This window comes from Cololabis saira, chromosome 7, assembly GCF_033807715.1.
Source record: "Cololabis saira isolate AMF1-May2022 chromosome 7, fColSai1.1, whole genome shotgun sequence".
In the NCBI taxonomy this organism is placed as follows: Eukaryota; Metazoa; Chordata; class Actinopteri; order Beloniformes; family Belonidae; genus Cololabis; species Cololabis saira.
In genome coordinates, this window is record NC_084593.1 from 32,782,831 (window position 1) to 32,796,730 (window position 13,900).

Genomic DNA, 13,900 nt, shown 5'->3' on the forward strand with positions numbered 1-13,900 from the left:
GGGAAATGAATTATATAAACACTGATTTTATGAACTTTTCATAACTGCCTCAGGAGCTTTGCAGTACACTTGTCAGTTTATTTGAAGTATGTTTGCAATTACTGCATTTGTTAACTCATACCAGCATTTTTTACTTGACACGTTGCTTTGGGCTATTGACATTATTGATTTAAAAATAAAAATATGGTTGCTGTCTGAACTCCATTTATGAGCATATTCATGAAACATTTACATATACTGTATTTATACAGCATTTTAACCTCTTTTTTCAAAAAAATCCATGTCACTGCCAATATTTTTGATATCATTGACTTTATTATAATACTGAGCCCACATGAGTCAACATCTATATTTACATAGTGGGCGAGATCGTTTCATATCACTCTTAATAAAGTGTTATGATCCACTGCATGCACAGAAAGTGTCAAGATATGAAAGAGAAACAATAAGCTAAATAAATGCCTATTTTATCTTGTCAAGCAGATACTGTATGATGCTAAATGTTTCTGCAAATGAGGAATGCGATTAATGGAGAGGAGAGGAGGAGATTTGTCTGGATTTCATGAGCTAGATTCAGATCAATACTGCTATGAGTTTTCTGACAAACACCACTGGCTATGAAGAGTCTTTCAAGGAAATGTTAGTATTTCATGTGATATGAAAACAGAGATTATTCACACAATGAAATTTAATTGAAAAAACAAGGAAAGCCATGGAATCATACATAAGTCTTCAAAACAAACTATCTTAACATGAGTGCTTCAGTTTTGTCTCTCTGTTTAGCGTCTGAGTATTCTCACATAGCTCCAATACTCTTGGGCGTTTATGCACCTTGTTATTGTGATGACAGAACATCAATTACAAATGCATATCTCGCTTGCTTATCTGCGTGTTGCAGACGAGAGTTGTTTCAGCTCGACACGCCGAGATGCATTGCTACAGATTAAAATTGCCTCAGCAAAGAGGAAAATGTTTAAACAGTAGCACTATTTTAAGCAGCTCGCAGATTGCAACAGCCATGAAAACAAAAGAGGATAATACATCAGTAAAGTACATCACAAAAGACAGCTGAGGTCTGAGCATCTTTAATTATACATCCTTAGTTTAACATGATGCCAAAACAGAAGAGAACTGGTAAAGAACATGGAGTCAGGCATGGACTGTCAAGGCACGAGCATCACCAGCTTCCTTTGTTTCTCGTTACCATTTTTTCCTTATTGCACCATTTTCATTCAGATGGTGATGTATGACCTAAGGAAGCTTGTATATCATGTCGATCTTAATATTCTGGAGATCATGTGTGCTGGGTTTTGTGGTGTCACACCAGTGGCTGGCATTATAGCAGCCATGTATCTCAATATCTAAACTCTTCCCTTTTTAATTGCATTTGCATTATTTATATGTTTTCTGTATTATAAGGCATGCTCGAACTGGGTTTTTGTGATCAGGGAGTATCGTAAATCTTGGCTTGTATCTGCTGGTTCTTTAAGCAATGAAAAAAAGAAGCAGACATGCACTCTGCTGGGAATACCTGTGCAATCCCATGCAACCCAGTTGAACACTGCAGCCATAAATACTGTTTACAAGCTTTTATATGTCTTAATAGAAGTTGTAAGAAAGGTGATATTTACTCCTGAGGTGGACGTGTACTGGACTGCAGCACTAATACATTCCATGCATGTTAACGGGTGGACAAATTATTAGGAAGACCTTTTAGAATAATGCAGTCCAATAAATCACCATCAATAGCTGAATAGGATTAAGAATTTATAGCAGGACTGTTTTATCAGATTGCACCGGTGCTCCTGTAGTGTTTGGGGAGTCTCTATCTCCTCAATAAAAGAACAAAACTCCTTTTATTTCTTTTTTTGTTGACAAGCATTACTCCCAAACTTTCCGATGTGTCACCAGGCACCTTAAGAAGTGCAGCGCTGCATCTGAAGCTTATTTGTTAATTTTTTTTATTATTTTTCTCAACATTTTCATCAGCTGACCTTCAATGGATTGCAAGCAGAGCTTAAATCACAGTTCAAATAGTAAGGAAAGACTGATTTATGACTTCCAGGTTTATCTGCTTATCCTAACATGCTTGTGACTAACTAATGTTGGCGTCTACTCAGAAAATTACATTACAGTACACTGCAATACACTGCATACATATACATTACAATATTTGCAAAAAAAAACTATTCTAAAGTCATGAAGTAAAAATTAAATGCAATGCAAAGAAAGAGCAGAAACTGTTGAAGTATTAGAATTAGATTCTATTGACATCTTTTAAAGTAATTGCTCTAAATGAACAGCACCATAAAGAGAACTAAATGAAGGGAAATGAGATGTCTATAAACAAGCAACTCCTAAGAATCAAAACATTTCACCTTCCATGTTTAGACTGCATTTGATGGAATAGAAAAGTTACAAAAAAATGTGTGCACTGCACAGTTTTGGTCTCTGAAGTGGTCTGTAATATTTATCAAAGAGAAGAGTTTCACCTTTAGCAACATAAACAATTTAAATCCCAGACAGCGTCTGCCCCTCAGATCCTCCCCAGCATACGAGCGATCCACCAGTTGCACGGCATCACAATTTGACAGATGACCCGGCCTCCTTGGTAGTAGTACGGCCAGGGGTTGAAGCCGCCCAGGGGCTCGTGGTAGCGGCGGCAGTGGTGGTAACCACGGCGACAGTACTGGCAGCAGTAGCCACCTTCATCCAGACGGTTATCCAGCTCGATTCCCATATCCCTCTGCAGAGGACACAAGAGTAAAGGCAGGGTCACAATCACACACATGACAAATGCCAGTCCTCCAGAGGCAAGGGCACGGGAGAAGGTAGAGGGGATGGTGACATGAATTGATGAGGCTGCTTTGGTTGTAGGTCAACAGAATGTATGCAAAGAGCAAACAAGAGTGAAAAGATCAGAACTGATGTCAGTGAAAATGCAAAGTTGTGTCATGCCTGACGACTGTGACAAAGAGCTTGAGATAGCTGTTAGAGTGAGCAGGCTTTAAGAGCATCAAATCTGATATAATACCCTTGACCTTTCTCCTATTCATGAGGTAGCACAACTGGCTGTTGCACGGTGAATCCAGCTTTAACACCTCTCTACCAGAACTATCTTCGGCCAAAGGGACTCTAGGTTGCTAGTTGCCGATATAATTACGCTATTTCTTTCATCCTTGACCTCTTTACTCCCTCAAACGGAGCACGTGCTGCACTAAAATGGCTGCCCCTCCTCCAACAGGGCATTCAAATTAGAGCTCCTCATGTCTTGGCGCCCTCCCCCTGACCTTGACTTTAACTGGAAGGCACATTTCTAAAGCAATTAGCAGAGTAATGATCGCCTAAGAAGGATTCGTTCATTTGCTCTTGCTGGCTGCCTCGGAATTTATAGCGGGTCCAAATGAAACCCAAACGAAAGGTAAATTGGGTAGAATTAATGGACCCTGGATTCTTCCATTGTGCTGGTTAGTTCATGCCCCCACTGACTCGTGCGCGCTGAGAGTGCCATGCCTTTGATCAAGAACGGCTCCAAATGGGGTTTGAAGAAGCGCCGCTCAGTTCTTGAGGGTGCACGAGGAGCAGCGAGCGCCCACATTTCAGTCTCTTTTAGTAAATGATTCCATAGAGGAGGCGCAGCGCCGGCGTGTTGTTAAACTGCTTAGATCCAGGACAGCCCCGCGATGACTTAACATTTAAAAGCAAACTGGTGCATGAATGCTCATAATGATTCAGCTAAATGTAGTCACTCAGAACAAAACACTGTTGGGAATAGAAAATGTGTGGGAAACGTTCAAGAGGACAGGACCCTCAGGGAAACATGCTTGAGTCCCTCCAGGCCCCCAATCACCTTCCACAGGGCAATAAAGGGATTTAACAGTGGCTTCACACATTTTGTATTTGTTTTCTATTGTGCCAGAATTCCCTACAAGCAAAACTAACTAAAGAAATATGCTGTGTTTGACGTGAGCTATGATAAAGTGAGTAACATTATACACTTGTGAGACATATTTAAAACACATAGAAAGGGTGCGACAAATGATTTTGAGGATAGGTGGGTTTGATTTATTGCTATGACTGGCAGGGGTATAGGCTTTAAGGATTTATTGTTTCAGTCGCGTTTCAGGTCATCAGCTTCCAGGCAACAATCTGTTATGGAAACAACACGAAAGCTGTCAATGGACCAAAGATAATCTTATCTGCTTTTCACAGCCAGAACTGGGCTGGTGTGAAAGTCTGGAGCTCCAGCTCCACAAAATGAAGAAAATGCTTTTATTCAAATGATGTTTGTCAAAACAAAACAGCCAATAGGTAGCGTCGCACCCTTAAAGACAATTAATCAGAGCTATCCCTTTTAAAACAGAGGGTACATATTAATCACTCCGGCTTTGAGACGCCGTCTCCAGTGGGAAGCTGCCGTGATAAGAGGGGTTCACCTTGGGAAATGTGAGACAGTCACTCACAAACAAGCAGCATTAATGAAGAGTAAAAGCCATTACCCTCTTGCTGCATCTGATTTCATCACACACTCGCACACCACTACACACACACCTTTACGTATAATATGAGACGCTGGATGCGAATGATTCGGCAGAGTAGAAAAACTGTGTCAGTCATTCAATAAGATGTAACGAATCAAAGCATGACTCCTCTAATCTCCACACTTGTTGGTATTATTTCACACATGCTGATCATGAGCTTGAAGCTCATGCCTGGGCTGTGTTATTAAAACTCATAACAGTGCTCGTCGCATTCATCCCAGAATCAAAACAGCACAGATAACATTTCTGTTTCCCAGCCTGCTTTATATTGAAAAAAAAATAGGCTTATTTTATGTAGATACATGGGATGGAGGAATATATGAGATGCTTTTTGCAGTGAGTCTTGACCTCAGATATTCATCTCACTGTGCTCCGCACGGAGGTGGACTGACAATGGAATTGGATGTATATTAATTCAACAGCGCACAGTCATGTATTTCAGTCTACTGAAAGCGATAAGAAGCTTTAGCTTCAGTGTAAAGATTCCTCTTGAGGCACAAATAACACCTGCATTCATGGATTTGAATTCCTTCGGCTTTTTTACACCTCTTTTATGCACGATGCTGCACTCAGAGGTTTGTGAGGATTTAACAAGTTTGACACACAATATGAACTGTTGGACATAACAAACATGTTCAAGTGTGTGTGTGTGTGTGTGTGTGTGTGTGTGTGTGTGTGTGGTGGGGTCTTATTGGAAGCTCACGTTTGCTGTACGAGTCAAGGACAGTGGTACAATCCCTTCAGGCTTGTCAGAGGGTAGTTATTCAGTTTGAAATTTCCAGGGCCACCTCTGAGACGCACTGCACTCTGACATGGCAGTCATGGCAAAGTTCAGCAACATATATCTGTCAGCCTCTGTCACAAGGACTCAGACGATTATTCTGCTTTATGAGCCTGCACCGTGGCCAGACATGGCACTGGGTTTCAGGCTTATGAAATGCAGATGAAGTGAATACATGATTTTTCTGTCTGCTTCCGTGACAGAGGAAAGGATGTCGGGAAAGAGAAACAGTCTGAGTAGCACACTGTGTAGGTGTGTGTGTGTGTGTGCGTGCGTGCGTGCGTGCGTGCGTGCGTGCGTGCGTGCGTGCGTGCGTGCGTGCGTGCGTGCGTGCGTGTGCCGGCCCACTGGCATGAGCGAGAGTTCAGACTCCCAATTACAGACTGCTGCTTGCCCTCCGCTTGGCCACAAAGGCCTTTGTTATCAACAGACCCACAAACAGCACGCAGACGTGCTGCTGGAATGGATTGCAATGGAATGCATTACTCAGCTGATAGTGGCACCACGTTTCAAAAGGAGAGCCGGGTTTTTCATCCCCTGGTATGTTTTAATTGCATAGTGCTGCATCTCCTGCTACAGACAATGAGGGGGAAGACAGAGGGCTGGGGGGGGAATTGAGGATTTGAGTGAGTGGGAGGCGTTTTCTGGGACCGGACTGATAAGTGTCAACATTATAGGACATCTCCTTTCTTTGCATGTCTCTCACCATCTCCCCCTCCTCTGAGAAGGAGACTGAGCCTGGCTCATTTCTCTTGAAACTGGCGTTTGTGACAATTCACCTGTAGATGTTGGATGTTTCTCTGTGTGTGTGTGTGTGTGTGTGTGTGTGTGTGTGTGTGTGTGTGTGTGTGTGTGTGTGTGTATGTGTGTGTGTGTATATCCCTGCTCTTGTGTATACTGCTTTAGCAAGCAACTACAGCTTTCTACAGTCACGAGTGTGTACTTTTCAAGTAATATACTATGCAATCTGAATTTCCCTCAGAGTACGGGAAAATGAATCATACAGTATTGAGTGGTTTACATGCAGCACGCCAAAATATGCCACTCAGCCTCTCCATTTTTTGAATGTGCTTTGATAATTAAAGCATTATTAAAAAATTTAGTTGATCTGTACAGCAGTGGGTGACCTTGAGAGGGTTTTCTTTTTTTTTTTTGTACAATGCTTTCACTGCCACGAGGAAGAAAAGAAAGGAAGAAAAAAAAAGGACTAACGGCTGCTGTGAGGCACAAGTTGCTGCCTTTGAAAGCCTGGAATTTCCTCTCAATTAATGGAGACATTAAGGGAGTCTTCAATGAACTAGCCTTACCTAAACAGATATATAGAGCTATTTCTATGCCCTCTGGTGCACAAAGTCAGTTTTAACATCAATTAGTGGGCGATTTATATGCAGAAAGAGTCGAGAGCAGAGCCGGAGCTGACTGAGGCAGCTCTACTGTATGTGTGTGTCACCATGTGTGTGTGTGTGTGTGTGTGTGTGTGTGTGTGTGTGTGTGGTCCCCGGGGGAAGTAGTGGAGAAGGATGGCTCCACTTACGTAGTCATTTACAGGAAGGTGGTCCTGGACATCACGGGTAAAACGCTGACCTACGGCCTCAGCGTCAGGTGTGTCCACATCCTGGGTTTCAGCTTCTGAATGCACAGGGAAGGCAAGAGGGCAAAGAGATTTTCTAAATGATTATGTTATTTGAAGAAAAATGAAAACCCTATTAGATTAATGTTTGGCTTGCAGGCTCATGATTGTGATCCCATATGGCTTCATGTTTCTAACTCTCAAGTTAAATCTGCTCAAATTCATTCCAGCATCTTTCTCTTGCTGTTGTTGTTTTTGTGAAATTAGAACGCAGAGACTAATTTGCAAAACCTCGTCATCTCAATGAGAAATCTCCTTCTCTAGTTAATCAAAAAGAGACAGTTTGTGTGGCAGGGTATATTTATGCGATTAGATTTAAGATATATTTCTTTTTTACTCTCCTTGAAAGTCAGTTACTTCTAATTCACAAAAATTTTGAGAAAAATACAACATTTTGCTGATTGCTTTGTAGACACTTCACATATTTCACGCATGGTTTCACGCATCATTGTGATGAGACATTATTTTCTGGCTTTGTTTAATGAATCTCTGCCATGTGGTGGAAAAATTTCAACTAACTGAATAAAACTTTACTCGTTGAACATATTTTCAAGGAATTTTTAAACAAGCAACACCTGACATCACCTTTTTCAAGTTAATATGTCTTTTCAGTCAACGCTTTTGCACATTTCCACAACAGGCGGAGAAAAAAATAAATAACCAAAGACACACTGAATTATTGTCTCTGATCACCTGGCAAGCGCTTACGTTATTTTCAATTTTTTTTCTTATCTTTACCAAAACAAAAACTGCATAGCGGCAACAGGCTTCACGGTGAGCTGCTGCTGCTGGTTGTTAACTGTGTCCACCTGCTGTTTCACGCCGAACTTGTAGTGGAACATTTCAGATGCAAAGAGAGACATGAAAAAGTTGCAGATCAGACAGCGACACAACGAGCCGAAGGAGCTTAAAGTTAAGGGCTTGCATGTTCATCCCGAAAACTGTCCAGTGTCACATTATTGCATTGCTTTGCCGCTGCTGTTTGTGTGGTTATTTTTTCTTAATAACATACGTATTAATCATAGTTTTTAACTTTTGTCTCCCCCGTCTGCTTTCCTTTAAAACTGAAATCCTCCCTCAACTCTGGTACACTGGCTGCTGGATGAGAGCAAAAGTCCAAAATTCCTTTAAAAATGTAGAGAGGAGATTTGTAGACAAATAAATTGACCAAGAATTGCTCTTCTACGAAGCTGGCCACTGTTAAAAAGTATATAAACACAAACATCGCTAACAAATAGCTAAATTGTTGTCAGACAATAACACATGGCTTTAAAATACAACTGTGAAGCATTTTTCCATGTGTTGTGGCCCACACACTGCTGCATCTCTGCATCCCATTAAAGCAAATGGGCCACAAGCAGAAACTAGAAAGGTTACAGTAATCTGAAAATCTGCGGAAGCCGGAACATTTGACCGTGCTTGAACTTATTCTCTAAAGATGTTATCTGAAGATCATTATTTGCTTTATTTCACAATAACAGAGTTTCTTTTGTTGTAATAATGGTTTGCTGGCAGAGAGGAGGGAGTTTGGCCAACCTCTGACCTTACATGCGTACTACAAGACGGAGCTGATAACTTTGAAAATAACTACGCAAACCTACGTATTTAGGTCCCTTGCAGATCTTTCCATAAAGTCATGAAAGATGTGAGCAAGTGTGACCGAACTTCTTCTGTTTTCTAGTCATTGTAATTATCCTGTGATCTTAAAAAAACAATGCTTCTTTTTCTTGTTATTATGGGTTCTTTTTTCTCATCCTCTGAAGACAAAAAGCAGCTTTCAAGACAAATATTTAATGATTGTATTCCTCATTTACTATGCTCTTCTTTTCTTTATAGCTTGCTTTTTCAAGATTACAAAATTCTCATATACAATTGTAGATGCAGCTGTTGTATTTGGCAGAGACTATATCCAGTCTCTGAAGCAAGGGTTATTTTTTTTTTTATACATTTGCTTGGACGCTTCCATGGTTTTTCTGCCGCAATCCTAGTTGTTTTAACCTTTTCCATCTCACAGTTGCTCCCTTCTTCGGTTCTTGCAAGCTGTTCATTGCTGGCTGACTCAGAAGGCTCTGATATCTGTGCGCCGCTGTGGTAAGTCCCCGCGGACAGCAGGTTGAACAATTTTTGCAAACTGTGAAACGCATAGATTTAACAGGGGTCTTATATTTATTCTTCTTTGTGTGAACTTGTCAGACAACTTGCAGGTCTTCATCGTGACTTCTAAAAAGTTCTTACAGCAGATAGAAACAGGCTGAGGTTTTAGTAACTCAAATGTTTGACCCCCCCCCCCAAAAAAAAAAACCCACCAGACTAAGTTGACTAAGAGAATATCAGTTAAGATATCAGTTCATTTAATCTCTCGAGGAATTGGTTTGAACATTAAAGCCTATATATCATTAATTAATTACTGTGTATGTTAAAAAAAACACGCCTGATGAGTATTAGTGAGGATTGTCACTAAAATACATTCGCTGATATGCAGTACTCGAGTTGTAAAAAAAAAATCAGGGGGGATGGTGGATTTTATCATATGGGGACAGATAATTTGTGCTGATTACAAATAATATAATATATTACAAATAATAGCACTGACCAAAACACCTGCAGGAATGACATAGCAGCAGTTAAATGCAGCCTTCTGTAAGCTTTAAATATCCACTGGGCTTACATCAAATACATCAAAACACAACTATAAAAAACAGTTTTCTGAACTTATCAATATGACTCTGTCCTTCATAGGATAAGTAAAATGGTTCACTGCAAAAACTCAAAATAAGAATATTTGTCCTATTTCTAGTTAAAATTTCTCATTTTAGTAAAAAATCTTATTACACTTAAAACAGGACTCATCACTGGAAAAAAAAACAACAATTTTCACCTGTTTCAAGTAGATTTTCACTTAAAATAAGTAGAAAAATCTGCCAGGGGAACAATATTTTTTTTTGCTTGTAATGAGAAGATAAATCTTGTCCCACTGGCAGATTTTTCTACTTATTTCAAGTGAAAATTTACTTGAAACAGGTGAAAATTGTCAAATAAGTTATTTTTATGGTGTTATTTTTCTGGTGATGACTCTAAATGTTGAAATAGCAGTAATACCACATTCATTGATGAAATGACATAAGGGATGGAAAGGGGGGATGGCAGTTTTACAGGGGGGATGATTTTTACTGTTTTTATTTCAGGGGGGATGCCGTCCCCCTCATCCCCCCTCAACTCGAGTACTGCTGATATGAATGAAAGACTTTTACTTGCAATATTTTGTCACTACAGCGATGATATTTTGTGTGAGTAAAGGGTCTGCATCCTTCTTCCAGCACAGCCCTTTAGTGTCTAAACTTTCCTGACACACAGAGAGCAGCCTGGGCCAACAGCTCATACAGTTGCTAAATCATCCTGTCTCTATGGACCTGTGCATGGCCTGCGGGGATGCCCTCCAGCCAGAGTGTTAATAGTCTGGATTTAGAGGCAGAGCTGCCCCCCCCCTGCTCTCACCGGCCAGGGAGGAGGGATGAATCCAGTGGATGGGCAGCTGCTGGCAAATCTCCCAGATCTTGGAGTCAAGGAGGAAGTCTGGGTTAATGATAGGCTCCTCAGCAGGAACCCACACTTGGGAGTCCACCACCTTCATATCCACGGCCTCGGTTTCATCGACCTGCAAAGGAAAACAACCCACAGTCACACATGTTGGATCTACAAATATCAGATTCTGCAAAAAAAAAAAAAAAGAAGACCTGGGCCCCCTCATAAAGGAGAAAAAAATAGAAGAAGAAAAATCTGTCCTGCATTTTCACTCTCCTCCCCTGAGTCAGGCAGCAGTTTCATCCGTGTAGTTTCATCCATCACCTTTCTGCCTGCTGAGAGGACAGCAACTTCCTGACTCCTGACTCCCACTGCCCCGACTCCTTCCTCACTTCCACTCTCACTCTCTCCTCAAGCCTCGGGCATGCTCTTTCTATTATAGATCATTGAAATTCACAGACAGTGATGATTTGACTTTTAAATGACTTTAGAAGCGGTCTTCATTACTCCGAGTGTGGCTGCAATATCGTTTAATGTGACAGACACAATAAAGCCGTGTATTCTCCTTCTGCCCTCCGCCTCCCCCCTTCCCTCTCTTACACCAACCCCCCCCCCCCTCATACCACCACAATGCTTCACTTGGCACCCAGCGCTATCAGTGGGCTTAATTTGTTGATACTGTAGTCCATGAGCTGTAAAGTAAACTATTATTGCTTAATGATAGGGACTACATGTCAGTGTTGTCTAATAGAGACATATGAAGGGGCTTTGGTAATGCTCTCCCCTAACAGTGCGGATATTTATTTTCTTCATGTATATGTAAATACACACACAAACAAACCCCTCTTCCCATTCCCTTGTTAATTAGCAGCCCAGAACAGAAAAACAGCTCACTTGACAAATGTTTTTACAAGGTGATTTTCTTCCAGTCTACGGCTTAATTGCACATTAGTTAAGCTTGATGTAGAATCCTGGGGCTATATAGGAGCAGGAATCATTTATATCAGGCCATGCCCACCCTCCACCCCCCCCATGTTCACCCCTGTCACTCTCGCTTCAATTAAAATTTCGCTTTCCATGGCGCTTCTTGTTTGTCACCCAGTGATGCAGACGTGACCCGCTGAGGTCGACGATTAGAAAAAAAAAAACGAATCCAAAGCGACACGATTTAAGTACATTTTGTCCCACCAGAGATTGTGTTCAGTCCAAGAGGTGTTCAGTCAAGCTTTTGACACACTTTTCTCCCACTTTTAAGCTCCGACCAGCAGACTAATGACGACTCGGAGGACTGATGTATAGGGGTGGCGGTGCCGGGGCGGCGGGAAGGGGGTGCTCTGTTCCCGGGGCTGCAGAAATTAGAATCAAACTCAAAGAACACAAACAGCGCTCCCTAATTGGACCTCTTAACCGCTGAAGCCAAGTGAGTCTTCTGTGGAAAGTAAATGGAGGTCAAGACATGGGGCTCGCAACATGACTTTGACTTCACAGTTGAGAAACGAGTCCAATAACTCGTAGGACGGAGCGCCTGGGGCGGAAGTGGTAAAGGTCAACATTTTAGCATGGGGCACGGGTTTCTAAATACCAGTTGACAAGCACAAAGACAACAAAATTACAGTCTGCCAGCCTGTACACACTTTTGAAAGGCTTTTGTATTTTGCTATTGACAAATGATATATTATCAGGACACAAGCAACTTTTTTATCAAGTATTGGACCTTGAGACTGATGGTAATTTGTTTTCTACAGCCCGCTCCTGGTAAATGTATGCTTTTTGCCTACAGCACGCAACTTAATTATACACCAGTTGTGCTGCAGTTAACGAATTTACCCTCTCCTGCCACTGTCTCCTAAGGGAGGGAAACACTGTCGACATGATGCATCGTTTAAAGTAGCGCTATAGCTTCGCCAGAAATCAACAAAGATTTTCCCACCCTATCCAAGAGCTTTCACTCACTGGATCCAACACAGCCGAGGGTTTTTCTTTTTCTTTTCTTTTGTCACGGAGATAATTCAACCAGGTTCTGAATTTCGCCTCACAAACTCCTTCAAGCAGCTTACAGTGAATACTGTTATCTGGGCACTAATAATGCAAGATAATAGCAACAGTTAAAAACTGAACCTTAAAGGAGCTTGAGGCCGGATTGTGGCAAGATTTATGAAAAAAATCCATATACGTTTTAAGTTTTCTAGTAATAATGTCAGATGAAGCGTTCCAAACCCAAAAGAATGAGCCCTCTAGTGTATCTCCTTTGCCTTGAACAGGCTGTGTGCTGCAAAATGTGCTGCAATTCGGTCCCGAATTTCCCGCACTGGGCTGCGGATGTGACGTCACATGACGCTGCATGCGCGTTCTCCCCGTTCTCCCGTGCCGGCTTCACTGTTGGCTGCAGTACCCCCAACGGCCGTCGTGGTGAAGGGTGGCGCTAGAGAGTCTCATTTCTTAAAAGGAGCCTCAAGCTCCTTTAATAAAATAAAATAAAAGAACAACCTGGAAGAACATTTCTCATATTATTAGCTATGTTGCACCGTTACATTTTATCAGACCATGCTCCATCAGTCAGAGAGAGTAACGGGTTTCCAGAGGTGATAACATGTTTTTGGCTGGAGCGTAATTGTCAATGCCAACCACGCCCCGCCATGCAGCCCATAATATACATTCATTAACTAGGAACACACAATGTACCAAATATCATACAACTTGTTTTTGCAATTACCACAAGGAAGCAGAGGATGCATTTTCCTGTCTCATTTTCTGTGAAACTGAGCATAATAACACATAAATAAGCAGGGGAAGGCGCAGTCTTCCTGGCCACCCTGCCCTGAGCTCATGCAGATGGACATCAGACAGTCCACTCTGTGCACGGCAGGACTTCACACCCTCTGCAGTGGTGTGATTTCTTCACATGCTGTCTTTTTATTTGCAGTTGTTGCCCGAGTGGGAGGTTTAGGGCAGCTGGGTGAGCGCTGGCCGTCCATATTAAGTGGCTGTTTAATGGACCAAGTAATATCCACTGACAATGTTAAAGTCTGTGAGGGAGGCGGACGGCGATTTTCTGTGTCAGACTTGGGGGGAGAACTTGAATGAAGCTCAGGGATTACTCCCTAAGACATTTCCTACAGAAGGTAAATTGAAAAATGAAGAAAAAAAAAATCCTGGCAAACAATTCATGTTTGTCACCTGGTTCACCCTCACAGGGGCTGCGTTCTCCTTATCAGCCCCTTGCAGTTTTTCCACAGTTTTTCCTTTGTTTTTCATCCCAAGCTCTAAAGTCTGCCGCTTCTGCTCTTAGCTGTTTTTTTTTTTTGGTCAAAGCCTGTGGCTGGGTTAAGCTTGGAACCATTAGTGCTTGGCTTTAACCCCTGTGAGCGTCGTGTGTTTCTCCATTTGTGAGGCAGAACGTGGGTGGACTCTCACAGAGGATAGATC

At 41.8% G+C, this 13,900-nt stretch overlaps 1 protein-coding gene across 1 annotated transcript in view; it reads right to left on the bottom strand.

Annotated features, from left to right (window-relative positions):
* Window positions 1-670: 670 nt before the first annotated feature.
* Window positions 671-13,900, bottom strand: part of tnmd (tenomodulin) — an 81,205-nt gene continuing 67,975 nt past the window's right edge. The window contains exons 5-7 of the mRNA XM_061725695.1: window positions 10,448-10,607; window positions 6,857-6,951; window positions 671-2,746 (exon numbers count right to left, since the gene is read on the bottom strand). Of these exons, the coding sequence (XP_061581679.1) occupies window positions 2,537-2,746; window positions 6,857-6,951; window positions 10,448-10,607 (465 nt within the window). The 3' untranslated portion in view covers window positions 671-2,536. The remainder of the gene's footprint in view (window positions 2,747-6,856; window positions 6,952-10,447; window positions 10,608-13,900) is intronic.